The 27,987-nt window shown below is 35.9% G+C and overlaps 1 protein-coding gene across 1 annotated transcript; it reads right to left on the bottom strand.

Annotated features, from left to right (window-relative positions):
• Positions 1-14: 14 nt before the first annotated feature.
• On the bottom strand, positions 15-27,777 carry LOC149629060 (post-GPI attachment to proteins factor 6-like). The gene is made up of 10 exons (XM_089851434.1): positions 27,583-27,777; positions 27,095-27,474; positions 26,901-27,028; positions 24,602-24,900; positions 22,662-22,924; positions 18,064-18,195; positions 16,255-16,460; positions 13,881-14,217; positions 6,164-6,424; positions 15-4,390 (listed from the first exon to the last, which is right to left on the bottom strand). Exons 1-10 carry the CDS (start codon positions 27,671-27,673, stop codon positions 4,010-4,012), a joined length of 2,478 nt encoding a protein of 825 aa, XP_089707560.1. The 5' UTR covers positions 27,674-27,777; the 3' UTR covers positions 15-4,009.
• Between the last annotated feature and the right edge of the window lie 210 nt (positions 27,778-27,987).

Below are 27,987 nucleotides of genomic sequence, written 5' to 3'. Positions count from 1 at the left end.
TTTTAAACAACAAATTTTTAAGTATTTCTTATATAGATTTTATTTTCTTTTTTTATACAATTGTGCCTACATGTAGGAACATGAGTACATGATAACACTACGATTAACAAACATTCCAGTGTGTACATGGAGATATTTTAATTCAAAATTAAAACTTTTTTAATTTCTTCCGTCCCAAAATGGTGACAGAAACTTGTACCAAAAACGTACAAAATTAGGCCATTTTTAAAATTCCTGTTTTTTAAATATAAAACCTCAATGTCTTATTCCTAAGAATAAAACCAGTCTAAAATTAAAATCGGTTTGTTTTTTTGAGATTCAATTGAACTTTTAGTGTACAGAGTTAGGTAAATAACTACACATAAACATTTAAGGTGAAGAACGTACCAGAGGGTAATAATAAGGAGCTGTAAAATATCCCACCCAAAGATGGCAGCAGCTTTGCTTAAAGGGAATGCCAATTTCCAATTTCATATCATATTTTACCATTTTAAGTGGTATTATGTTTCACTTTCGAGTCTCTTACTTTCAAAATATCAAGTTTTAATATAATTGAACCAAAGTTTCTGTTTTTAAAATCCATTGAAAAATCACGAAAACTCGGTTAAGATATTTTAATAATTTTGTCTTGTCGAGCTTGTTCGCCCGTTTGATGACATCACTATGACGTGAGGGGAAAAAAGCGCGGGAATCCTATACGCGTCTCGAGCTTCTCGCCCGTCTAAACTCTGGTTCTGATAGCGGAGAGAGTGGCACCATCTCGCGTGAAAAATATATCTGTGACGTCAGCCTACGGGAAACGTTTTAGCCTTTCACAAAAAGTGGATTTCAAATAATTTCATACGAAGCATTTTCAAATGCATATTGCGGCCAAATAACCAGAAATTGGAGGATTAAAAGTTTGATATTTTTGAATTCACAAAAATTACTTCTATCTTTTGTTATATAAATCAGAGGTTTTTCAAACGAAGCTTCTCATTCCCTTTAAACATGAAAAGGTTTCTTTAAAAAATTGGCTTTCAAACGATAAAAAATGCATAATTCTAAATTAGCAAGGACTTTGAAACTTTACGCGACTTTTGTAACCATTTTATTCAATGTGTGTCACATTTTCTACTCAAACGATAAGCAGACGTAAAACTGGCCGCCATTTTGGAAGGGATAATGAGCTCATAAGAATAAACTTACATATATTACTTAACTCTCTCAATACACTTTCTTCAAACCGACTTAGATATAGCGTCTCCTGACATCATAATATTCATTAAGTTACGTTTATTTCATAAGCGACGAACTTATGCTTCTTACAATACTTTGAATTTCTTTCTTAAGCTCCTAAATAAGTCTTTTTTTCTTATCCTAATTATAAGGTTTCTATTTAATAAATAAATTAACAAATAATTAAAAATTGAATTTCTAATAAAAGCAAAACAACGTACACGATATGGGTGCGAATGGCTTAAAGCGATACTTGAACGCTATGCTTGAAGTATATACGTAATTCCGGTAAACCTTGTAAAGCTAGAAATGAGGCGAATTTATACCTTCTCCCTAATAAACTAGATATCACTTCTTGGTTTACTCAAAGTTAAGATTAGGTGAATTTATATTACCGCAGTTGTTCCCCAAAGTTTTCGAAAATACTTCGAAGAACTGCATAGTAACGTACTTAATTTATAATAACTTACATTTAAGTGTAGCAATAACAAATTGGATTTCACTTTGAAAATTGGCCTTATTCCTGATGAACGCCACCGAGGCGTAGCGGCGACTTTTGGAACTAGAATAATACGGTAGCCAATTACAGGTGGCGGTGGAGTCGATGTACTCTGATGGAGATTGTTATTTTCTATGTTTTGTCATGGCCAACTTAGATTACCGTTGGTAGAAGGCCTGCCAACTTTACCCGAGCCCCATGTTAAAAAACGACTAGCAAAATCGCCCCTAGTTCCAACTTTCGCCGTTAGGTGCGCTACCAACCCAGTTTTCCTCATAATGCTTTTTCTACGGGAAAAAAAATTCGGAAGTGGACTCGGTTTTAGAGCATTTTTGATATATTTACCGATTTTTTTCGTGGCGGAATTTTAAATAAGAAGTCGAGTAAGTTTTAATTTATATTTTGAGACCAATTTCATAATTTTCCGTCCGTTATTTGACGAGTAATCAACATTCAAAGTTGTGGTTGTTTTTAAGAGGGAGAAATGCGCCGTTTATAGAGCTCGGCATTTTCGATCAATTATCCACAAATTGGTGGATAACCGATTATTTATAAACAAATTTGTGGATTATAATACGATTTAACATGTAAGTTCTGTGGATAATTTTCGGGTATGGATAAAGATAAAATAAAGTGGATAATTGATCGAAAATGCAGAGCTCTAGCCGTTTAGAGTTAAGCCTCGGTCTTGAAGGAAGTTTACTCTAAAATTTAATGGCGCCGTTGGACCAAGGATTATTTAAAATGTCTAAGGATAAAACGCACACACAGATTTCTATAGTAAGGGAATGTTCTCTAGTTGTTCCGAAATTTTAACCCATCCCCCTCTTCTCCACCTGCTGTTTTGGTGCGTCAAACGGAAAAGAAATATAAATATGGCGCCACCTATCTTATTTTCGCGAAAGCATGCTGTTTAGAGTTCTTTTTCGAATTGTCAACGGTCGTTAAGAACATTTAGTTTAAGATTCAAGAATGAGGTTAGTTCCTAAAAATCATAATTTAATTTTAATAATAGATTAAAGCAATAATCCTTGATTAAAGCTAACATTCAGTTCAAGAATATACGAGGTGAGTTTACAATAATTTAGTTTAATAGGCAAGGCTTAGGTTTTCGTAGATCTGCTAGAGCAGACAGAGAGCGACAAAACTTTCAAGAACCCGGTCACGTGTTGACGCTTCAAAATATTGGCTTTCCGGTTTGCCGATTGTGCCCGCTAGGTACCGTTTGGAACATCTACCTTCGATATTTCCTTCTCTGCGTTTTATCCTTAGACATTTTAAATAATCCTTGGTTGGACGAAGGCTTAGGTTTTCCGAGAAATTTAATTTCTCCGCCTTAAAAACAACCCCAACTTTGAATGTTGATTACTCGTCAAATAACGGACGGAAAATTATGAAATTGGTCTCAAAATATAAATTAAAACTTACTCGACTTCTCATTTAAAATTCCACCACGAAAAAAATCGGTAAATATATTAAAAATGCTCTAAAACAGAGTCCACTTCCGAATTTTTTTTCCCATAGAAAAAGCATTATGAGGAAAACTGGGTTGGTAGCGAACCTAACGGCGAAAGTTGGAACTAGGGGGGATTTTGCTAGTCGTTTTTTAACATGGGGCTCGGGTAAAGTTGGCAGGCCTTCTACCACCGGTAATCTAAGTTGGCCATGGTTTTGTTGATCTTTCTGAATCATGTGAATAGCCAAGGCTTAACAAGCGATATGGTTTCAAAAGTATTAAAAGTTGATTTTACCTTTCTTATTCTGTCTAATATTATGAAATAAGACTTTCGGAGTAAGTTTTCATTCGATTTTGGTCTATTTGGAGATTATTAGGTTAATAATAATTAGTTAAAAGATGTTTTTTGAAGTTGAAGCGGTAATAATCAAAACATAGAAAATAACAGATCTCCATCAGAGTACATCGACTCCACCGCCACCTGTAGTTGGCTACCGTATTATTATAGTTCCAAAAGTCGCCGCTACGCCTCGGTGGCGTTGATCAGGAATAAGGCCAATTCAGAGGAACTTAATTAAAATATTATATATAAAAAATCCTGAGCGAGGCTTTGAAGCAATTTCGGTGTCTATTTAAATGTGATCTCGATAAAAAGAGCTAAATTTTGATAAAGTCAAAAATACAGGTTATTATAGGACCTTTCATGAAATTATAGGATTAGGACCGCTGGGCTCCCTGGTAACTTTTAAGTTTAGTACAAATAAAATTCTAATACTTAAATTAAGCATTGAAGTATCGCTTTAAATTCCGCAACAAATAAGGAACCGTAATTGGGGTTAATTTCCGGTTCCGTTAATTATAAGATGACGATCGGAATGAACAACTCGATACTCGGAAATATCGAGCATTTCCGAATCGTTATTAATGGGCGAATGAAAAAATACTGGTGCATCAACGATGGAGACCGAGGAGGAATCCCCTCCGCTATCGTTTAAAGGACCGAACCCTTTCTTCGAATTTTGGGTCGGAAGTAAAAAAGCGATCGAGATCGCGATAATGATATGCCATGTGCTGTGGATGTATTTGTAATTGTCTTCCGTCTCGACAAAGGCAAACAGGATCAAGCCCGTAATAGCTGTGATAGAACCAGCGAGAAGACGCACCAAAGACTTCTTTTGGAACGTTTTAAACGATTTCACCTGATAGCAACGACAACCCTACAAAAATGTAATGAAATATGATTTTTCACTTGAAATCGATATAAATTCCATGAAGAAAATACACTGAACTAAATATTTCCGATTATGAAATTCATTGTTCGGTTTTTCGTTTGATTTGTTAATATTGCTTGGGCCACGCATACTCGCGACCCTTTATAAATTTTGACGAATTTACGATAGAATTATTTTTTAATAATTTAGGTTTAAAACGCATACCAATTAATCATTAAAATTACGAATAATCGTCCTGTTGATAAAATTATAATCTATACTTTGAACCGATTAATCCGAGCTCATTTAAAATTATAATAATCATACTGTTCAAAAACGGCATATTCCATAATTATCAACAAAAATCGAGGCAAAATCTCTCGATTAAACGAAAAAAAGTCTGGACAAAATCTCTCGATTGATCGAAAAAAATCTAGACAATATCTCTCGGTTAATCGATCAAAATCTGGACAAAGTCCCTCGATTAATCGATCAAAATTTGGACAAAGTCCTTCGATTAATCGATCAAAATTTGGACAAAGTACCTCGATTAATCGACAAAAATCTGGACAAAGTCCTTCGATTAATCGATCAAAATTTGGACAAAGTCCTTCGATTAATCGATCAAAATTTGGACAAAGTCCTTCGATTAATCGATCAAAATTTGGACAAAGTCCTTCGATTAATCGATCAAAATCTGGACAAAGTCCTTCGATTAATCGATCAAAATCTGGACAAAGTCCTTCGATTAATCGATCAAAATTTGGACAAAGTACCTCGATTAATCGACAAAAATCTGGACAGTCTCTCGATTAATCGATCCAAATTTGGACAAAGTCCTTCGATTAATCGATCAAAATCTGGACAAAGTCCTTCGATTAATCGATCAAAATTTGGACAAAGTACCTCGATTAATCGACAAAAATCTGGACAAAGTACCTCGATTAATCGATCAAAATCTGGACAAAGTCCTTCGATTAAGCGATCAAAATTTGGACAAAGTCCTTCGATTAATCGATCAAAATTTGGACAAAGTCCTTCGATTAATCGATCAAAATTTGGACAAAGTCCTTCGATTAATCGATCAAAATTTGGACAAAGTCCTTCGATTAATCGATCAAAATTTGGACAAAGTCCTTCGATTAATCGATCAAAATTTGGACAAAGTCCTTCGATTAATCGATCAAAATTTGGACAAAGTCCTTCGATTAATCGATCAAAATTTGGACAAAGTCCTTCGATTAATCGATCAAAATTTGGACAAAGTCCTTCGATTAATCGATCAAAATTTGGACAAAGCCTCTCGATTAATCGACAAAAATCTGGACAAAGCCTCTCGATTAATCGACTAAAATGTGGAAAGTCTCTCGATTAATCTACGAAAATATTGACAAAGTCGATTAATCGACAATGTATCGACTAATCGTCAAAAATATCGACCAAATCTCTCAATTATAGAGCTCGGCATTTTCGATCAATTATCCACAAATTGGTGGATAACCGATTATTTATAAACAAATTTGTGGATTATAATACGATTTAACATGTAAGTTCTGTGGATAATTTTCGGATATGGATAAAAATAAAATAAAGTGGATAATTGATCGAAAATGCCGAGCTCTACTCAATTAATTGACATTAAAGAGTTTTGACTCGAGAGTTTTTATTGCACATGCGTTAAAATTTCCTACACCTTTTCAGTTTCAAAACCATTAACCTTATATATTTCGATCCAAAGTGTGAAACATTCGAAATAATTTTTAAAACATCGTGACTTACCCAAGACAGTATTAAAATTGCCACGCCGATAACGAAGGGTATAACAAAGACCCAAAAGCCCGTTCTTTGATATTCGACACCCAGAGCGATTCCGAGTGCACCGGACATGTGCGCGATTGAAGTGACCATTTCATTGAGTCCAGCAATGGCCACTATCGTCACCCAAACTGAGAGAATGGCCGAGTAGAAATCGCAAAACTGAAGTACTTCGTATTTCATTAAACAAAAACTAAACCTTTCAACGTCACACGCGTGGTAAAACTAAATAAAATATAAACAGAAAAAACATTTTCTAATTAATGCGCGGATATTTTTTCTCTTAATTAAAGGGAGGGTAGAGTAGAAAATCAAGTGATTAAACATCGATGCCACGGAATTTTCAGAACCAAATTCCCTGACTTTTCCAGGTTCTCCCTGACCTTTTTCTGAAATTTTCCCTGACCTTTTCCTGAGATTTTCCCTGACCTTTTTCTGAGATTTTTCCCCGACCTTTTTCTGAGATTTTTCCCCGACCTTTTTCTGAGATTTTTCCCCGACCTTTTTCTGAGATTTTTCCCCGACATTTTTCCCCGACCTTTTTCCCCGACCTTTTTCAGAGATTTTTCCCCGACCTTTTTTAGAGATTTTCCCCGACCTTTTTCTGAGGTTTTCCCTGACCTTTTTCTCAGATTTTCCCATAACTTTTTCTCAGATTTTCCCCGACCTTCTGAGGTTTTCCCCGACCTTTTTCTCAGATTTTCCCATAACTTTTTCTCAGATTTTCCCATAACTTTTTCTCAGATTTTCCCATAACTTTTTCTCAGATTTTCCCCGACCTTCTGAGGTTTTCCCCGACCTTTTTCTGAGGTTTTCCCCGACCTTTTTCTGAGGTTTTCCCCGACCTTTTTCTGAGGTTTTCCCCGACCTTTTTCTGAGGTTTTCCCTGACCTTTTTCTGAGGTTTTCCCTGACCTTTTTCTGAGGTTTTCCCTGACCTTTTTCTGAGGTTTTCCCTGACCTTTTTCTCAGATTTTCCCTGAACTTTTTCTCAGATTTTCCCTGAACTTTTTCTCAGATTTTCCCTGACCTTTTTCTGAGATTTTCCCATAACTTTTTCTGAGATTTTCCCCGACCTTTCTCTGAGATTTTCCCCGACCTTTTTCTCAGATTTTCCCTGACCTTTTTCTCAGATTTTCCCTGACCTTTTTCTCAGATTTTCCCTGACCTTTTTCTCAGATTTTCCCTGACCTTTTCCTGAGATTTCCCTGACCTTTTTCTCAGATTTTCCCATAACTTTTTCTGAGATTTTCCCTGAACTTTTTCTGAGATTTTCCCTGAACTTTTTCTCAGATTTTCCCTGAACTTTTTCTCAGATTTTCCCCGACCTTTCTCTGAGATTTTCCCCGACCTTTTTCTGAGATTTTCCCCGACCTTTTTCTGAGATTTTCCCCGACCTTTTTCTCAGATTTTCCCTGACCTTTTTCTCAGATTTTCCCTGACCTATTTCTGAGATTTTCCCTGACCTTTTTCTGAGATTTTTCCCCGACCTTTTTCAGAGATTTTTCCCCGACCTTTTTCAGAGATTTTTCCCCGACCTTTTTCTGAGATTTTCCCCGACCTTTTTCAGAGATTTTCCCCGACCTTTTTCTCAGATTTTCCCCGACCTTTTTCTCAGATTTTCCCCGATCTTTTTCTGAGATTTTCCCCGACCTTTTTTAGAGATTTTCCCCGACCTTTTTTAGAGATTTTCCCCGACCTTTTTCTGAGGTTTTCCCTGACCTTTTTCTCAGATTTTCCCATAACTTTTTCTCAGATTTTCCCCGACCTTCTGAGATTTTCCCCGACCTTCTTCTGAGGTTTTCCCTGACCTTTTTCTGAGGTTTTCCCTGACCTTTTTCTGAGGTTTTCCCTGACCTTTTTCTCAGATTTTCCCTGAACTTTTTCTCAGATTTTCCCTGACCTTTTTCTGAGATTTTCCCATAACTTTTTCTGAGATTTTCCCCGACCTTTCTCTGAGATTTTCCCTGACCTTTTTCTCAGATTTTCCCCGACCTTTTTCTGAGATTTTCCCCGACCTTTTTCAGAGATTTTCCCCGACCTTTTTCTCAGATTTTCCCCGACCTTTTTCTCAGATTTTCCCCGATCTTTTTCTGAGATTTTCCCCGACCTTTTTTAGAGATTTTCCCCGACCTTTTTTAGAGATTTTCCCCGACCTTTTTCTGAGGTTTTCCCTGACCTTTTTCTCAGATTTTCCCATAACTTTTTCTCAGATTTTCCCCGACCTTCTGAGATTTTCCCCGACCTTCTTCTGAGGTTTTCCCTGACCTTTTTCTGAGGTTTTCCCTGACCTTTTTCTGAGGTTTTCCCTGACCTTTTTCTCAGATTTTCCCTGAACTTTTTCTCAGATTTCCCTGACCTTTTTCTCAGATTTTCCCTGACCTTTTCCTGAGATTTTCCCTGACCTTTTTCTCAGATTTTCCCATAACTTTTTCTGAGATTTTCCCCGACCTTTTTCTGAGATTTTCCCCGACCTTTTTCTGAGATTTTCCCTGACCTTTTTCTGAGATTTTCCCTGACCTTTTTCTGAGATTTTCCCCGACCTTTTTCTGAGATTTTCCCTGACCTTTTTCTGAGGTTTTCCCTGACCTTTTTCTGAGGTTTTCCCTGACCTTTTTCTCAGATTTTCCCTGACCTTTTCCTGAGATTTTCCCTGACCTTTTTCTCAGATTTTCCCATAACGTTTTCTCAGATTTTCCCCGACCTTTTTCTGAGATTTTCCCCGACCTTTTTCTGAGATTTTCCCTGACCTTTTTCTGAGATTTTCCCTGACCTTTTTCTGAGATTTTCCCTGACCTTTTCCTGAGATTTCCCTGACCTTTTTCTGAGGTTTTCCCTGACCTTTTTCTCAGATTTTCCCTGAACTTTTTCTCAGATTTTCCCTGAACTTTTTCTCAGATTTTCCCTGACCTTTTTCTGAGATTTTCCCATAACTTTTTCTGAGATTTTCCCCGACCTTTCTCTGAGATTTTCCCCGACCTTTTTCTCAGATTTTCCCTGACCTTTTTCTCAGATTTTCCCTGACCTTTTTCTCAGATTTTCTCTGACCTTTTTCTCAGATTTTCCCTGACCTTTTTCTCAGATTTTCCCTGACCTTTTCCTGAGATTTCCCTGACCTTTTTCTCAGATTTTCCCTGACCTTTTTCTCAGATTTTCTCTGACCTTTTTCTCAGATTTTCCCTGACCTTTTTCTCAGATTTTCCCTGACCTTTTCCTGAGATTTCCCTGACCTTTTTCTCAGATTTTCCCATAACTTTTTCTCAGATTTTCCCTGAACTTTTTCTCAGATTTTCCCTGAACTTTTTCTCAGATTTTCCCTGAACTTTTTCTCAGATTTTCCCCGACCTTTCTCTGAGATTTTCCCCGACCTTTTTCTGAGATTTTCCCCGACCTTTTTCTGAGATTTTCCCCGACCTTTTTCTGAGATTTTCCCCGACCTTTTTCTCAGATTTTCCCCGACCTTTTTCTCAGATTTTCCCTGACCTTTTTCTGAGATTTTCCCTGACCTTTTTCTGAGATTTTTCCCCGACCTTTTTCAGAGATTTTTCCCCGACCTTTTTCAGAGATTTTTCCCCGACCTTTTTCAGAGATTTTTCCCCGACCTTTTTCTGAGATTTTCCCCGACCTTTTTCAGAGATTTTCCCCGACCTTTTTCTGAGATTTTCCCTGACCTTTTTCTCAGATTTTCCCCGACCTTTTTCTGAGATTTTCCCCGACCTTTTTTAGAGATTTTCCCCGACCTTTTTTAGAGATTTTCCCCGACCTTTTTCTGAGGTTTTCCCTGACCTTTTTCTCAGATTTTCCCATAACTTTTTCTCAGATTTTCCCCGACCTTCTGAGATTTTCCCCGACCTTCTTCTGAGGTTTTCCCTGACCTTTTTCTGAGGTTTTCCCTGACCTTTTTCTGAGGTTTTCCCTGACCTTTTTCTCAGATTTTCCCTGAACTTTTTCTCAGATTTTCCCTGACCTTTTTCTGAGATTTTCCCATAACTTTTTCTGAGATTTTCCCCGACCTTTCTCTGAGATTTTCCCTGACCTTTTTCTCAGATTTTCCCTGACCTTTTTCTCAGATTTTCTCTGACCTTTTTCTCAGATTTCCCTGACCTTTTTCTCAGATTTTCCCATAACTTTTTCTGAGATTTTCCCCGACCTTTTTCTGAGATTTTCCCCGACCTTTTTCTGAGATTTTCCCTGACCTTTTTCTGAGATTTTCCCTGACCTTTTTCTGAGATTTTCCCTGACCTTTTTCTCAGATTTTCCCCGACCTTTTTCTGAGATTTTCCCCGACCTTTTTCTGAGATTTTCCCTGACCTTTTTCTGAGGTTTTCCCTGACCTTTTTCTGAGGTTTTCCCTGACCTTTTTCTGAGGTTTTCCCTGACCTTTTTCTGAGGTTTTCCCTGACCTTTTTCTCAGATTTTCCCTGACCTTTTTCTCAGATTTTCCCATAACGTTTTCTCAGATTTTCCCCGACCTTTTTCTGAGATTTTCCCCGACCTTTTTCTGAGATTTTCCCTGACCTTTTTCTGAGATTTTCCCTGACCTTTTTCTGAGATTTTCCCTGACCTTTTTCTGAGATTTTCCCTGACCTTTTTCTCAGATTTTCCCCGACCTTTTTCTCAGATTTTCCCCGACCTTTTTCTGAGATTTTCCCTGACCTTTTTCTGAGGTTTTCCCTGACCTTTTTCTGAGGTTTTCCCTGACCTTTTTCTGAGGTTTTCCCTGACCTTTTTCTGAGATTTTCCCCGACCTTTTTCTGAGATTTTCCCCGACCTTTTTCTGAGATTTTCCCCGACCTTTTTCTGAGATTTTCCCTGACCTTTTTCTGAGATTTTCCCTGACCTTTTTCTGAGATTTTCCCTGACCTTTTTCCGAGATTTTCCCTGACCTTTTTCCGAGATTTTCCCTGACCTTTTTCCGAGATTTTCCCTGACCTTTTTCCGAGATTTTCCCTGACCTTTTTCTCAGATTTTCCCATAACGTTTTCTCAGATTTTCCCCGACCTTTTTCTGAGATTTTCCCCGACCTTTTTCTGAGATTTTCCCTGACCTTTTTCTGAGATTTTCCCTGACCTTTTTCTGAGATTTTCCCTGACCTTTTTCTGAGATTTTCCCTGACCTTTTTCTCAGATTTTCCCCGACCTTTTTCTCAGATTTTCCCAGACCTTTTTCTGAGATTTTCCCTGACCTTTTTCTGAGGTTTTCCCTGACCTTTTTCTGAGATTTTCCCTGACCTTTTTCTGAGATTTTCCCTGACCTTTTTCTGAGATTTTCCCTGACCTTTTTCCGAGATTTTCCCTGACCTTTTTCCGAGATTTTCCCTGACCTTTTTCCGAGATTTTCCCTGACCTTTTTCCGAGATTTTCCCTGACCTTTTTCCGAGATTTTCCCTGACCTTTTTCCGAGATTTTCCCTGACCTTTTCCGAGATTTTCCCTGACCTTTTTCCGAGATTTTCCCTGACCTTTTTCCGAGATTTTCCCTGACCTTTTTCCGAGATTTTCCCTGACCTTTTTCCGAGATTTTCCCTGACCTTTTTCCGAGATTTTCCCTGACCTTTTTCCGAGATTTTCCCTGACCTTTTTCCGAGATTTTCCCTGACCTTTTTCCGAGATTTTCCCTGACCTTTTTCCGAGATTTTCCCTGACCTTTTTCCGAGATTTTCCCTGACCTTTTTCCGAGATTTTCCCTGACCTTTTTCCGAGATTTTCCCTGACCTTTTTCCGAGATTTTCCCTGACCTTTTTCCGAGATTTTCCCTGACCTTTTTCCGAGATTTTCCCTGACCTTTTTCCGAGATTTTCCCTGACCTTTTTCCGAGATTTTCCCTGAACTTTTTCCGAGATTTTCCGACCTTTTTCCGAGATTTTCCCTGACCTTTTTCCGAGATTTTCCCTGACCTTTTTCCGAGATTTTCCCTGACCTTTTTCCGAGATTTTCCCTGACCTTTTTCCGAGATTTTCCCTGACCTTTTTCCGAGATTTTCCCTGACCTTTTTCCGAGATTTTCCCTGACCTTTTTCCGAGATTTTCCCTGACCTTTTTCCGAGATTTTCCCTGACCTTTTTCCGAGATTTTCCCTGACCTTTTTCCGAGATTTTCCCTGACCTTTTTCCGAGATTTTCCCTGACCTTTTTCCGAGATTTTCCCTGACCTTTTTCCGAGATTTTCCCTGACCTTTTTCCGAGATTTTCCCTGACCTTTTTCCGAGATTTTCCCTGACCTTTTTCCGAGATTTTCCCTGACCTTTTTCCGAGATTTTCCCTGACCTTTTTCCGAGATTTTCCCTGACCTTTTTCCGAGATTTTCCCTGACCTTTTTCCGAGATTTTCCCTGAACTTTTTCCGAGATTTTCCCTGACCTTTTTCCGAGATTTTCCCTGACCTTTTTCCGAGATTTTCCCTGAACTTTTTCCGAGATTTTCCCTGAACTTTTTCCGAGATTTTCCCTGAACTTTTTCCGAGATTTTCCCTGACCTTTTTCCGAGATTTTCCCTGAACTTTTTCCGAGATTTTCCCTGACCTTTTTCCGAGATTTTCCCTGACCTTTTTCCGAGATTTTCCCTGACCTTTTTAGGCCGAAAGTGTAGATGTTTACACCACATTTTAAGTGCTTATAATTAAATAAACTCAGAAGTGAGATGAGACTAGAAGTGAAGGGCTCTAGCATTCCCTGACTTTGCTGAAACTTTTAAAATTCCCTGACTTTGCTGAAACTTTTAAAATTCCCTGACTTTGCTGAAACTTTTAAAATTCCCTCACTTTGCTGAAACTTTTAAAATTCCCTGACTTTTCTGAAACTTAAAATTCCCTGACTTTGCTGAAACTTTTAAAATTCCCTGACTTTGCTGAAACTTTTAAAATTCCCTGACTTTGCTGAAACTTTTAAAATTCCCTGACTTTGCTGAAACTTTTAAAATTCCCTGAATTTGCTGAAACTTTTAAAATTCCCTGACTTTGCTGCTGAAACTTTTAAAATTCCCTGACTTTGCTGCTGAAACTTTTAAAATTCCCTGACTTTGCTGCTGAAACTTTTAAAATTCCCTGACTTTGCTGAAACTTTTAAAATTCCCTGACTTTGCTGAAACTTTTAAAATTCCCTGACTTTGCTGAAACTTTTAAAATTCCCTGACTTTGCTGAAACTTTTAAAATTCCCTGACTTTGCTGAAACTTTTAAAATTCCCTGACTTTGCTGAAACTTTTAAAATTCCCTGACTTTGCTGAAAGTTTAAAATTCCCTGACTTTGCTGAAACTTTTAAAATTCCCTGACTTTGCTGAAACTTTTAAAATTCCCTGACTTTGCTGAAACTTTTAAAATTCCCTGACTTTGCTGAAACTTTTAAAATTCCCTGACTTTGCTGAAACTTTTAAAATTCCCTGACTTTGCTGAAACTTTTAAAATTCCCTGACTTTGCTGAAACTTTTAAAATTCCCTGACTTTGCTGAAACTTTTAAAATTCCCTGACTTTGCTGAAACTTTTAAAATTCCCTGACTTTGCTGAAACTTTTATAATTCCCGACTTTTCCCTGACCTTTCCGGTCCATTTTTAAATTCCCTGACTTTTCCAGGATTTCCCTGACCCGTGGCAAACACTGCTTGATTTTCTACTTCACCCTCCCTTTAAAACAATGTTAAGCCTAAAACTGGAGTAAAAATTGCCTAAATTCACAAACAAACGTATCTTACCGTTGAAAAGAACATTGTAACCGAATAGACAATAGCTTCAGTGAAGTATTTCCTCCGTATAGCTAACAAAATGGCCGGTAGAAAAAAGGCGTTGCTTAGCGTTAAGAGCAAGGTCTTCATCAACTCGACCGAAGAAGAAACGGAGGCGCTGCTGTCAGTGCAACCCCAGCCTTTATATCCGGCAACGCAACTGCAAGAACTGAAGTAAAACTGACGAAAATGATTCTCTCGACACAAGCCGTGCGATCCGCACGGTTGTCCCTCGAAAACGCAAGGCTGCAATCGGATTGCTAAGTCCACCATCACTTGATCCAACTCGCAACTTTGGATTTGATGCCTTCAGAGTAGATTTAAGTTAAAAGTAGCGTTAGTTGAGTATTTTGAGCAAACGTGCATTTAAGTCGCGTGAAAATTTTCGTATTCGGACATAAGTCGACTACTCGCAAAAAACTAAGTCGAGATTAATCGATTAATCAACAAAACAATGAATTAAGTCAAAATTAATCGATTAATCTACCAAACAATTTAGTCAAAATTAATCGATTAATCTACCAAACAATTTAGTCAAAATTAATCGATTAATCTACCAAACAATTTAGTCAAAATTAATCGATTAATCTACCAAACAATTTAGTCAAAATTAATCGATTAATCTACCAAACAATTAAGTCAAAATTAATCGATTAATCTACAAAACAATTAATTCAAAATTAATCGATTAATCTACAAAACAATTAATTCAAAATTAATCGATTAATCTACCAAACAATTTAGTCAAAATTAATCGATTAATCTACCAAACAATTTAGTCAAAATTAATCGATTAATCTACCAAACAATTTAGTCGAAATTAATCGATTAATCTACAAAACAATTAAGTCAAAATTTATCGATTAATCTACAGAACAATTAAGTCAAAATTTATCGATTAATCTACAAAACAATTAAGTCAAAATTTATCGATTAATCTACCAAACAATTAAGTCAAAATTTATCGATTAATCTACCAAACAATTAAGTCAAAATTTATCGATTAATCTACAAAACAATTACGTCAAAATTTATCAATAAATAAAAAAGAAACCTAATACTAATCGATTAATCTTTTAAAGCAAGCAAATATTAATCGTTTAGTCGAAAAAAGCAAACAGTCAAATTGTCGAAGTACAGAATGGCAATTTTAATCGTTTAGTACAAAAAGAAAGCGAATATTAATCGATTATTTAAAAAAGCCAATATTAATTGCTTAATCGAAAATATAAAGCTAATATTAATCGCTTAATCGAAAATATAAAGCTAATATTAATCGCTTAATCGAAAATATAAAGCTAATATTAATCGCTTAATCGAAAATATAAAGCTAATATTAATCGCTTAATCGAAAATATAAAGCTAATATTAATCGCTTAATCGAAAATATAAAGCTAATATTAATCGTTTAATCGAAAATATAAAGTCAATATTAATCGATCAATAAAAAAAGTAACTATTTGTCGATTAATAGGAAAGAAAACTAATCTTAATCGAAAAAAAAAGAAACCCAATACTCGAAATAATCTTTTAAGGCCCATTTACACTAGACTAAAATCTTACGTTCGCGTCGGTCGTGTCGTTAACTTCGTTTCGGTCGCGTCGGAACGTTCCTTTGCCTGTTCAGACAAGAGAGCAGACGACAGTGACGACCAAAAAGTGAGTGAGGTATACTCTGATTTTTTGAACCAATCAGGAGCTCGTTCAGTTAAGGTGGGAAATTTTGAAAGTGAAAAATACGTTTGCATTGAATTAGGCCTATTTCGAACAAGTATGAACTCCGAAGAGACAACTGCGCTAATTTTGCAAAATAATAATTTGTTAACAAGTTATTTTTTCATTAGAAGAGCGAAAAATCAATCAAATAGGCAGGTTGTTTTTGTCCATCTTATTTAAATCCTAAAATAGCCGAATCGCATTCCAATAAAGTCCAAACTGAGTAGAGCCCTAGAGCGCGTCTGCCGTCTGCTAAAGAAAAGGCGCTAAAAAGAGGTGCTGCCATCTCGACACTGACAGACGAAATTGAATTTTTTCAACCTTAAACCCGCGAATATTTTACGTAGTCGTTGACAAGTGTGAACAGTCTAATGAAGCGAACAAAGCGACTTCGCCGACGTGAACGTAAGATTTTAGTCTAGTGTAAATGGGCCTTTAGGCTAAAGATAGGCTTTTTTGAAAATCTTCTAAAATCAACGTCTATTTTATCATTGAACCCTTTACGCTACTTTTACGAACGAATTTTGCTGCAATTAATATAATTTCCGTTCTTAGTTCAACTTCTTCTTACCAAAACCACAAATTTTCACACGACTAGCGGCGCATTATAAGTAAAAGTCGTAATTACCCCGATGAGTTGTAGCAGGAAATTGCGAAAGATATGAACCAAGTACCGGGTTGAGGAAAGGGGAAATACTTAACAACACCAAGATTTTTATTAGAAGAAATGATCATGGAGTACTCTTCGGCACAATCCGCCTTCCCTTTGATAAATAAGGGAGGCGTTTCGTGACTGACGCACATCTCAACTTGAACTACTTCACTCGACAAGTTCTAAACACAAATTTGAACACATCTTTTTAAAACAAGTCGGTAGTAACAATCAAGAGTAAAGATACTGTGATACTGTGAAACTGTCAATAGACCTTTCCAATGCAAAAAAAGGGGTAGGAAAGGAAACCTTAGTTTTGAAACATATAATGCAGTTTCAGTTCATTCTATGATCCAAAAAGCATAGGGTGCAGGCGCCCAAAAAAAATATATGGAAAGTTCTACCCCCTTGTCTTTCCTACTTATGGCGAATTCCGCGGGACTGTTCGGAGCAAGTCGCATGGGGCGTTAACAACTGGAGACCAGTATCGGCGTCCCCTGTTGTTAGCACTTGCCCCCGGGCAGTCAAATGCAATTCGTAATTTGGGCCTAAACAGGGTTCGTACAAAACTTTTGGAATGAAATTCCCTGACTTTTCCAGGTTTTCCCTGACTAAATTACACAAATTTCCCTTACCATTTGCACGAGTTGTTATTGTTATAAAAATAAGCCAACTATTTCGTTTAAATTTAACTATTTCGTTTCATAAATAATTGGAGCGAGCTCCGCGAATTTGGGGCTCTGGTCAAGTCTCAGACATCACATCTTCTGGTCAACCTTATACTGTTATCCAGACTCAATTTCAATTTCACTCGAATATATTTTTCCCTGACTTTTTAGGTCCATTTTCAATTTCCCTGACTTTTCCAGGTCGTGTACGAACCCTGCTAAATAATATCCCTGGCTATACGTCGTTTACCAGGCAAATTCCAGGGGGGCTGCCATAGGGTCTTAGTAGTTTTTGCTACTGCCATCTAGCGTCGAAGTAAAGCATAAAATTCGGTATTTTTTGTCTCTTTAAACGTCGGTGTTTAAAGCCATCTAGCGTTCAAAAGCAGGAAGTTCAAAACCATCGTCTGAAATCCTTTGGCTCGGTGAATCCGATGATTTGAACATATTTTTTAATTCTCATTGGTAATTAGTAAGTTTTGAAAAATAAAAATGGCAAGCTGGGGTAGAACATGTTCCGTTCTTGGCTGTAAAAGTAGTGATAGGGATTTAAGGGAATGGAGATCGCGGGTTTGCAAACTTCATTCGGAAGCAGACAAAGGCTTAACTCTGTGTCATAAAGATTGTTGTTGTCCGCGGCCATTTTTAAAATACGGACCAAAATCCAAGTACAGAATTCGCTCACTAGATGGCGCTTTCCAAAAACTACTAACATTTAAAAAAATGGGAGGTAACCTCGTACCAAGATTTGGGCCTAAATAGAGTCCCTGGCTATTTGAAGCAAAGCTGCGCAGGTCCAGTGGATCCCCTACAAGTTGACTTTTCTTACAAACTCCAGTTTATGCTTGGCGAAAGGAGCTAGGCATTTGTGGGCGGGACTTAAAAGTGCACTCATAAATCCCGCCCACTAGCCTTCGCCAAGGTAAACCCGGAAGTAAGGAGGAAAGTCAACTTGTAGGGGATCCACTGGACCCGCGTTTTGCTTTAAGCCAAAACTTTGTGCCTATTAGAAACCGCCTTAAAAATAGCATTTGCACGAGCCTTTACAGTAGGGATGGAAGTGGTAATAGGTAAAGAACAACCCCTGTGTAAAACGTAAGCCTGGGTAAATACGTACCTGCGCAATAGGGTCTAAATGTATTCTAGTTTGTAGAGTTCCTCCAATGTCAACAAAAGGTAAGAGATCAAATTTCACTAAAAGTGGAAATGCTTCCGATATGGAAAGCCACGAGGAAAACCAATCTCGACCCTAATTAAATTTTAATTAAAGAGATTAAATTATATTAGGGACGGGTTCCTTAAGAGGGTGCGTTTTTCGGATTAAAAACCATGAATTAGAAAGACACATGGGTCATTTCACACAAATTCAGACACACGGGACTTTAAAGAGGTTCAATATGTGCTTTTTTTAAAAAAAATGTAATATCATAAAAAAATCCGATATCAGATTAAAGTCTAAGACTAATTTTAAGAATTAAATTTGGGTTACACTTTTTGGGGCAAAATAACACGAAACAAGTTGGGAAACCAAAATAAACCTCTCCAAGTCGAGACGCAATTAAGAGGTTTTTCTTAAATAATTATATCAGGGTCCATACAACTTTTGGAAAACAAATTTCCCCGAGATTTCCTGGTTTTTCCCCATATACTTCCCTGAATTTTCCAGGTTTTTCCCTTATATGGAGTATGCTATGGTGCAATGTTAACGGAGAAGGGAGGGGGGGAAATAGGATTATTACATAATCAAAGGGCATCCCCGTATCTCTAGTAGAACCAGAGTTATGAGCCTCCAAAGTTATAGTGTAATGTTAATCCTATGGAGGGTATGTTCACGAACATTTTCCTCAATTACTCGGCCCCTGTTTGTCGTAGCCGTAAGTTGTTAGCATGGTTGGATGGGGGATAAATAGGTCTATAACATAGTCAAAGGACATCCCCGTATCTCTAGTAGAACCAGAGTTATCAGCCTCCAAAGTATAGTGTAATGTTAATCCTATGGAGGATGTCTTATATTGAACATTTTGCTTAATTACTCGGCCCCTGTTTGACGCAAATTTCACTGATTTCCCTGAATTTTACTAAAAATTCTAAATTTCCCTGATGTTTTTGTCAACTATTTATTTCCCTGATTTTCCCAGGTTTTCCAGGTTTGTATGAACCCTTGAAAATTTCCCTGATTTTCCCAGGTTTTCCAGGTTTGTATGAACCCTTGAAAATTTCCCTGATTTCCCTTAATTTTACTAAAAATTCGAAATTTCCCTGATCTTTCCCTGATTTCCCTTAATTTTACTAAAAATTCGAAATTTCCCTGATCTTTCCCTGAGGTTTTTGTCAACTATTTATTTCCCTGATTTCCCTTAATTTTACTAAAAACTCGAAATTTCCCTGATTTTTCCCTGAGGTTTTTGTCAACAATTTATTTCCCTGATTTCCCTGAATTTTACTAAAAATTCGAAATTTCCCTGATTTTTCCCTGAGGTTTTTGTCAAGTATTTATTTCCCTGTTTTCCAGGTTTGTATGAACCCTGCATAATCATGTCTTCAAAAATGAAAATTTGAATATCTGCTACTTCAGGCAATTAATTATCTACACTCATCCTTTACACTTTCCCGTCTTTGTCTACAATGACAGTTTTTAGTAATAGTTTTTGGTCTAATCAAGATTAAGGGCCAAACACTGGTATTTTATCGCATAATACCTGGAAATTCTCGTACAAATAAAATTTAGTAAAGATCGAGTGTTTGTTTTGAACGAGGGGCTACTCACTTCCCCAAAAAATGTACACCAGATTTCTTATTTCCAAATATTTCCGATTTATTTCTATTATTTTTGTATTTCTTTATTTCCCGATATTTCTCCTAAAATTTCCAATATTTTCACGATATTTCCCTTAAATTTCCAATATTTCCATTATTCCTTCGTATTTCCCTATATTTCCGATATTTCTCATTATTTCTTAATATTTCCGATATTTCTCATTATTTCCCAATATTTCCGATATTTCTCATTATTTCCCAATATTTCCGATATTTCTCATTATTTCCCAATGTTTCCGATATTTCTCATTATTTCCCAATGTTTCCGATATTTCTCATTATTTCCCAATATTTCCGATATTTCTCATTATTTCCCAATATTTCCGATATTTCTCATTATTTCCCAATATTTCCGATATTTCTCATTATTTCCCAATGTTTCCGATATTTCTCATTATTTCCCAATATTTCCGATATTTCTCATTATTTCCCAATATTTCCGATATTTCTCATTATTTCCCAATATTTCCGATATTTCTCATTATTTCCCAATATTTCCGATATTTCTCATTATTTCCCAATATTTCCGATATTTCTCATTATTTCTTAATATTTCCGATATTTCTCATTATTTCCGATATTTCTCATTATTTCCCAATATTTCCGATATTTCTCATTATTTCCCAATATTTCCGATATTCCTCATTATTTCCCAATATTTCTCATTATTTCCCAATATTTCCGATATTTCTCATTATTTCCCAATATTTCCGATATTTCTCATTATTTCCCAATATTTCCGATATTTCTCATTATTTCCCAATATTTCTCATTATTTCCCAATATTTCTCATTATTTCCCAATATTTCCGATATTTCTCATTATTTCTTAATATTTCCGATATTTCTCATTATTTCCGATATTTCTCATTATTTCCCAATATTTCCGATATTTCTCATTATTTCCCAATATTTCCGATATTTCTCATTATCTCCCAATATTTCCGATATTTCTCATTATTTCCCAATGTTTCCGATATTTCTCATTATTTCCGATATTTCTCATTATTTCTTAATATTTCCGATATTTCTCATTATTTCCCAATATTTCCGATATTTCTCATTATTTCTTAATATTTCCGATATTTCTCATTATTTCTTAATATTTCCGATATTTCTCATTATTTCCGATATTTCTCATTATTTCCCAATATTTCCGATATTTCTCATTATTTCCCAATATTTCCGATATTTCTCATTATTTCCCAATATTTCTCATTATTTCCCAATATTTCTCATTATTTCCCAATATTTCCGATATTTCTCATTATTTCTTAATATTTCTGATATTTCTCATTATTTCCGATATTTCTCATTATTTCCCAATATTTCCGATATTTCTCATTATTTCCCAATATTTCCGATATTTCTCATTATCTCCCAATATTTCCGATATTTCTCATTATTTCCCAATGTTTCCGATATTTCTCATTATTTCCCAATGTTTCCGATATTTCTCATTATTTCCGATATTTCTCATTATTTCTTAATATTTCCGATATTTCTCATTATTTCCCAATATTTCCGATATTTCTCATTATTTCTTAATATTTCTCATTATTTCCCAATATTTCCGATATTTCTCATTATTTCCCAATATTTCCGATATTTCTCATTATTTCTTAATATTTCTCATTATTTCCCAATATTTCCGATATTTCTCATTATTTCCCAATATTTCCGATATTTCTCATTATTTCTTAATATTTCTCATTATTTCCCAATATTTCCGATATTTCTCATTATTTCCCAATATTTCCGATATTTCTCATTATTTCCGATATTTCTCATTATTTCCCAGTATTTCTCATTATTTCCCAATATTTCTCATTATTTCCCAATATTTCCGATATTTCTCATTATTTCCCAATATTTCTCATTATTTCCCAATATTTCTCATTATTTCCCAATATTTCCGATATTCCTCATTATTTCCGATATTTCTCATTATTTCCCAATATTTCTCATTATTTCCCAATATTTCTCATTATTTCCCAATATTTCCGATATTTCTCATTATTTCTTAATATTTCCGATATTTCTCATTATTTCCGATATTTCTCATTATTTCCCAATATTTCCGATATTTCTCATTATTTCCCAATATTTCCGATATTTCTCATTATCTCCCAATATTTCCGATATTTCTCATTATTTCCCAATGTTTCCGATATTTCTCATTATTTCCCAATGTTTCCGATATTTCTCATTATTTCCGATATTTCTCATTATTTCCCAATATTTCCGATATTTCTCATTATTTCTTAATATTTCCGATATTTCTCATTATTTCTTAATATTTCCGATATTTCTCATTATTTCCGATATTTCTCATTATTTCCCAATATTTCCGATATTTCTCATTATTTCCCAATATTTCCGATATTTCTCATTATTTCCCAATATTTCCGATATTTCTCATTATTTCCCAATATTTCCGATATTTCTCATTATTTCCCAATATTTCTCATTATTTCCCAATATTTCTCATTATTTCCCAATATTTCTCATTATTTCCCAATATTTCCGATATTTCTCATTATTTCTTAATATTTCCGATATTTCTCATTATTTCCCAATATTTCCGATATTTCTCATTATTTCCCAATATTTCCGATATTTCTCATTATTTCCCAATATTTCCGATATTTCTCATTATTTCCCAATATTTCCGATATTTCTCATTATTTCCCAATGTTTCCGATATTTCTCATTATTTCCGATATTTCTCATTATTTCAGATATTTCCCTATATTTCCGATATTTCTCAATATTACGATATTTCTCGAAATAGTGAAATATATTTCTTAAGGCTTGTACACCATATTTCGTAAGTGGCTAGCCCCTCGGTTTTGAATCTGTGTGGAATGCCTTTTGAATTGAATTGAACTATACTCACTTGCAATAGAAAGGAATCTAAAAAATCCTGAGCGTGTTTGACTCTGGTTAACGATATGACGGGAACGCAATCTTCTTCGGCTTTCCAGGCCACGCCCCCTTCCTCCGCTACTTTAAAATCATCCGATTCCAGCGCCCTCTTGCTCTGACGAGTACCATTTCCGATTTTATTCGACAAACTCGACCACAACTCTTTCAAATAAACGTGTTTAACTGGTTGGCTAGAATGCTTGTTGATAACTTGGTGCCAACTATTTGAACAACCTGAACCAAATTAATTAAAACAGCGAAATTAAACCTAAAATTATTTTTATAATGGCTTAATTTACAGGGAAATTAATTAATTAATGGCCAGTAATTTTACTTTAAAATCAATTTAGTAGACATATTTAAAATTTTCCCGCCAATGACAAGGCTTAGGTCAACGGAATATTGGTTTAGGGTCAGGATTTAAGTAATAGTAGGAATCCATAAGCTAATAGGAACCATTGGATCCTCATGTGGGTTTTGAGGGCAGGACTTGAGTGTTCTCCGCCACGCGTCATAATTCTGATGTCTTTCTTACTGAGATTTCATTTGTTGGCTTTCTGCTTACATTTCTTGCGCATGTGCAATAAAGACGAGAGCCCAAATGGCTGTGAAAATTCTTGACTTTTCCAGCTTGTCCCTGACCTTGCCAATATCCCAGACCATTTTGAGCTGTTTACCAAATGAAATCCCTGACGTTTTAGGAAAAAACTTTAAATCCCAGACTTTTTTCCAAATCCCAGACTTTTTTACAAATCCCAGACTTTTTTCCAAATCCCCGACTTTTTTCCAAATCCCCGACTTTTTTCCAAATCCCCGACTTTTTTCCAAATCCCCGACTTTTTTCCAAATTCCTGACTTTTTTCCAAATTCCCGACTTTTTTCCAAATTCCCGACTTTTTTCCAAATTCCCGACTTTTTTCCAAATTCCCGGCTTTTTTCCAAATTCCCGACTTTTTTCCAAATTCCCGACTTTTTTCCAAATTCCCGACTTTTTTCCAAATTCCCGACTTTTTTCCAAATTCCCGACTTTTTTCCAAATTCCCGACTTTTTTCCAAATTCCCGACTTTTTTCCAAATTCCCGACTTTTTTCCAAATTCCCAGACTTTTTTCCAAATTCCCAGACTTTTTTCCAAATTCCCAGACTTTTTTCCAAATTCCCAGACTTTTTTCCAAATTCCCAGACTTTTTTCCAAATTCCCAGACTTTTTTCCAAATTCCCAGACTTTTTCCAAATTCCCAGACTTTTTTTCCAAATTCCCAGACTTTTTTCCAAATTCCCAGACTTTTTTCCAAATTCCCAGACTTTTTTCCAAATTCCCAGACTTTTTTCCAAATTCCCAGACTTTTTTCCAAATTCCCAGACTTTTTTCCAAATTCCCAGACTTATCCAAATTCCCAGACTTATCCAAATTCCCAGACTTATCCAAATTCCCGACTTATCCAAATTCCCGACTTATCCAAATTCCCGACTTATCCAAATTCCCGACTTATCCAAATTCCCGACTTATCCAAATTCCCGACTTATCCAAATTCCCGACTTATCCAAATTCCTAGACTTATCCAAATCCCAGACTTTTTTCCAAATCCCAGACTTTTTTCCAAATCCCCGACTTATCCAAATTCCCGACTTATCCAAATCCCAGACTTTTTTCCAAATTTCTGACTTATCCAAATTCCGTAGTAACACTTGAATAAATTATTCGCGAAGCGAAATTTATCATACATAATGATTAGTCAAGCTCCTCCCTCAGAGTACGACTAAATATGTTGGGAAAATGGCTACACAATGATTCATATAAGCTTATGAATTCCTGTCCTGATATTACTTACCAATTTAAATGAATAAAATTAAATAATTATTATTATTAGGCCATTTAATTAACGCCCTTTGACCTTAATATTAATCACACCTTGATAGTTAACGGTGATATTATACAAGGCGTGGTGCTCGGATATGACTAGGAGATAGTAATAAACGTTATTTTGAGGTTGATTGACGGTATATGAGAATTGGGAATAGCCATTGGTGGTATTGACGGGGGAAGAGAAGGGCAGGCCATTGGCCCTGATACCCAACTGTTGCACGCACGCTCCCGTCTCCAAGGGCGAGTATTCGTCAGTTGCGCTGCTGCTGCTGCTGCTGCTATTCTTCAAGGTGCAGTTCGAGATTAATATCTCCAGACTCCACGTCCCCTCCAACACAAACATTCTAACAAAATAATAATTATTCTTATTTATTAAAGAAATTAATGTTATTGTTTAAAGGGTTAGTAGCGTTTAATTTAAAATTTGAAATGTGAAGGGTTGCCACAATTTGACGTAATTCCAGCTGAGTCTTTAATTTCTTTAAAGGGTATGAGAAGCTTCGTTTGATAAACCTCTGATTTATATAACAGAAGATAGAATTAATTTCTGTGATTTCAAAAACATCAAGGTTTTAATTCTCCCATTTCTGGTTATTTGGCAATATGCATTTGAAAATGCTTCATGTGAAATCATTTGAAATCCACTTTTTATCAAAGGCTAAAACGTTTTCCTATTGGCTGACGTCACACACGCGAGATGGTGCCACTCTCTCCGCTATCAGACCCAGAGTTTGGACAGGGGAGAAGCATGGACAAAGCTCGAGACGCGTATACCTCGCGCCTGTAGAATTCCCGCGCTTTTTCCCCTGACGTCATAATGATGTCATAGAACGGTCGAACAAGCTCGACAAGACAAAATTATTTATATATTGAAACTGAGCTTTCGTGATTTTCCAATGGATTTTAAAAATAGAAACTTTGGTTCAATTATATTAAAACCTAGTTGATATTTTGAAAGTAAAGACTTGAAAGTGTAACATAATAACACTTTCATGCTAAAATATGATATGAAATTGTAAATTCCCATACCCTTTAATGTGATCTTTAATATTCCCTCAATGAGTTTAATTTCTTAAAATTCCCTCAATTTGTTCAATTTCCAAAATTTCCCTTGCTTAAAATTTTCTACCATTAGACCCAATTTATTAATTTCCTAAAAATTCTCTAATATTCCCCAAATTGTTTAATTACTTAAACTTCCTATAAATTACCAAACTTCTTCAGGGTTCATACAACTTTTGGAAAACAAATTTCCCTGAGAGGCTTTTCCCCATATACTTCTGAATTTTCCAGGTTTTTCCCTTATATGGAGGGTATGTTCACGAACATTTTGCTTAATTACTCGGCCCCTGTTTGACTCAAATTTCCCTGAATTTTACTAAAAATTCTAAATTTCCCTGATTTCCCTGAATTTTACTAAAAATTCTAAATTTCCCTGAATTTTACTAAAAATTCTAAATTTCCCTGAGTTTTCCCTGAGGTTTTAGTCAACTTTTTATTTCCCTGATTTTTCCAGGTTTTTCCCTGTTTTCCAGGTTTGTATGAACCCTGTTCTTGCTTTTACCAGAGTTTGAAAAAAATCCCGATATATTTTTCCTCAATTTGTTAAATTTCCTAATTTAACCTCCATTTGCAAAAATTCCCTAATTCAATCATTGAAACAATTCCCATGCTTTCCCTGACCTGTTGCAACCCTTTGTACATCAAATTTCCAATTTTCTAATCCTTCTGAATGTTTTGTGAGAAAGTTTAACGATAAATTTATACGCTACTATCCCTTTTAAAAAAAGTTGCACATATTCAGTGAAAGAATGAACATTTAGAAACTGAATTGAACTCTTACAGCATGGATGAAGGATGCGCGTGAAAAACATTCGACGCTTTATAGGATATGCAACTCCCTATACTAAAAAGTAGACAAGTCGATACCAGCGCCGCCTGGCTACCAGCGCTGGAAATCGTCGCGGGAAAATAAAAAATTCTGGACATAACAAAAAAAAACACGCGCTACCGTCGATTTTTTTCCTTAGCGTCGTCTGCTAGAAGCAAAACAGTGGTTTCTTTTCTTATGTCCAGTATTTTTTATTTTTCCCGCGACGATTTCCAGCGCTGGTAGCCAGGCGGCGCTAGTATCCATTCGTCTACTTTTTAGTATAGGGAGTTGCACATCCTGTTGAGCGTCGAATTTTTTTAACGCGCATCCTTCATCCATGCTCTTATAACATCAACTATTTTAATAAATCATAATTTTTCAGAAGATTAGGTCAAAATAGACGAAAAAAATTTGATTCCTTCACTAAAATGTCCAACATCTTAATTAAAACAATAGTCTAATAATCCTTACTTAAAATAGTTAATTTGTGAGGAAGCGTAAACTTCATAGGACAATCCCAGCGAAATCAACTGTATGCTAGGTTGTAACGTCCACGCTGCCATACTACCCAAACTATAGTGACAATTGTGACTAATACCCTAAAGAAAAACTCTTTAATATATTAATTTCACTGCCAAATCAATAAAAATTAAACAATAGTACACCTGTATTTTAATTTCTTTATTCCAATCTGGAATATAGGCGATACCGAACCAACTCCCGGGAAGCGGGTTCATAATATGGAACTCCGGCATTTCTTTTGGTTGATAATTTGTAACCGTTTTGATGCTGTAAATGTGCTTTTTAGGCACGACAACATCGTCTGGGAAGGTGCCATTATCGGGAGAGACAACGGGATAACTCCCGTGTCGAAGGAAAATGTGCACGGTTCGAGGAACGCAGGACGCATCGTCCATAAAGCTGACAAATTGCCATATAGCTCGCCTTGTTTCTTGAGGAACTGAAAAATGAAAGATCGCCACATCGCTGTAGGAACGGAAAGGACGAAGGATGCTCTCTTCATAAGCGTCCGAAGGTGTATACACTGGAATAATTAAAAATTTAAAGTAATAAACGCGGTCCCAATAACAATAACAAAAGAACTTGGCCTTAGCAACAGTTAAGCCTTGGCTTCGAAATGAAAAAAACATACCTAAACTCGATGCTCTGATAATCAAGGCCGAGAATGATAGTTTCAAAAACGCGCAAAATATCAAATAAAGCGCGGTTCTTGAATTATTCATCCTTCATGATAACTATAAATTAATTTCTAGACGATCGAACGGTAATTTGACATTTAGGCCTATAACCCTAAACACTCTAGGACGATGGAGAAACCATAGAGATGGGAGAAACAGCTGTTGTTAGGACGGATACGGCCTGCTTGGATCAGTTCAGTTTTCTTCGGTAGAAGGCCTGTAAGATTTGATCGAACCCCTTGTAAAAGAGCATAGACATTCGATTGCCTGATAATTGTTTTTCAACTAATAACCATGTACCTAATACTTGTTTTGAAAGCTAATTACTTAGTTTTTAATTGCGTAATGCCATTAATTTA

This window comes from Phalangium opilio, unplaced genomic scaffold (genome assembly GCF_054372755.1).
Source record: "Phalangium opilio isolate 3A_F unplaced genomic scaffold, DU_Popi_V2 ptg000105l_1, whole genome shotgun sequence".
Taxonomy (NCBI): Eukaryota; Metazoa; Arthropoda; class Arachnida; order Opiliones; family Phalangiidae; genus Phalangium; species Phalangium opilio.
This window is presented reverse-complemented; position numbering and strand designations above follow the sequence as displayed.

Bases quoted from the DNA above. Each gene is read 5' to 3' on its own strand.
- LOC149629060 (XM_089851434.1), bottom strand. From the start codon at position 27,673: ATGAATAATTCAAGAACCGCGCTTTATTTGATATTTTGCGCGTTTTTG. The intron at 27,029-27,094 runs GTGTACTATTGT...GTTTTTCTTTAG, and splicing joins ATAAAGAAATTAAAATACAG to GGTATTAGTCACAATTGTCA. The intron at 4,391-6,163 runs GTAAGTCACGAT...ACATTTTTGTAG, and splicing joins CAATTTTAATACTGTCTTGG to GGTTGTCGTTGCTATCAGGT.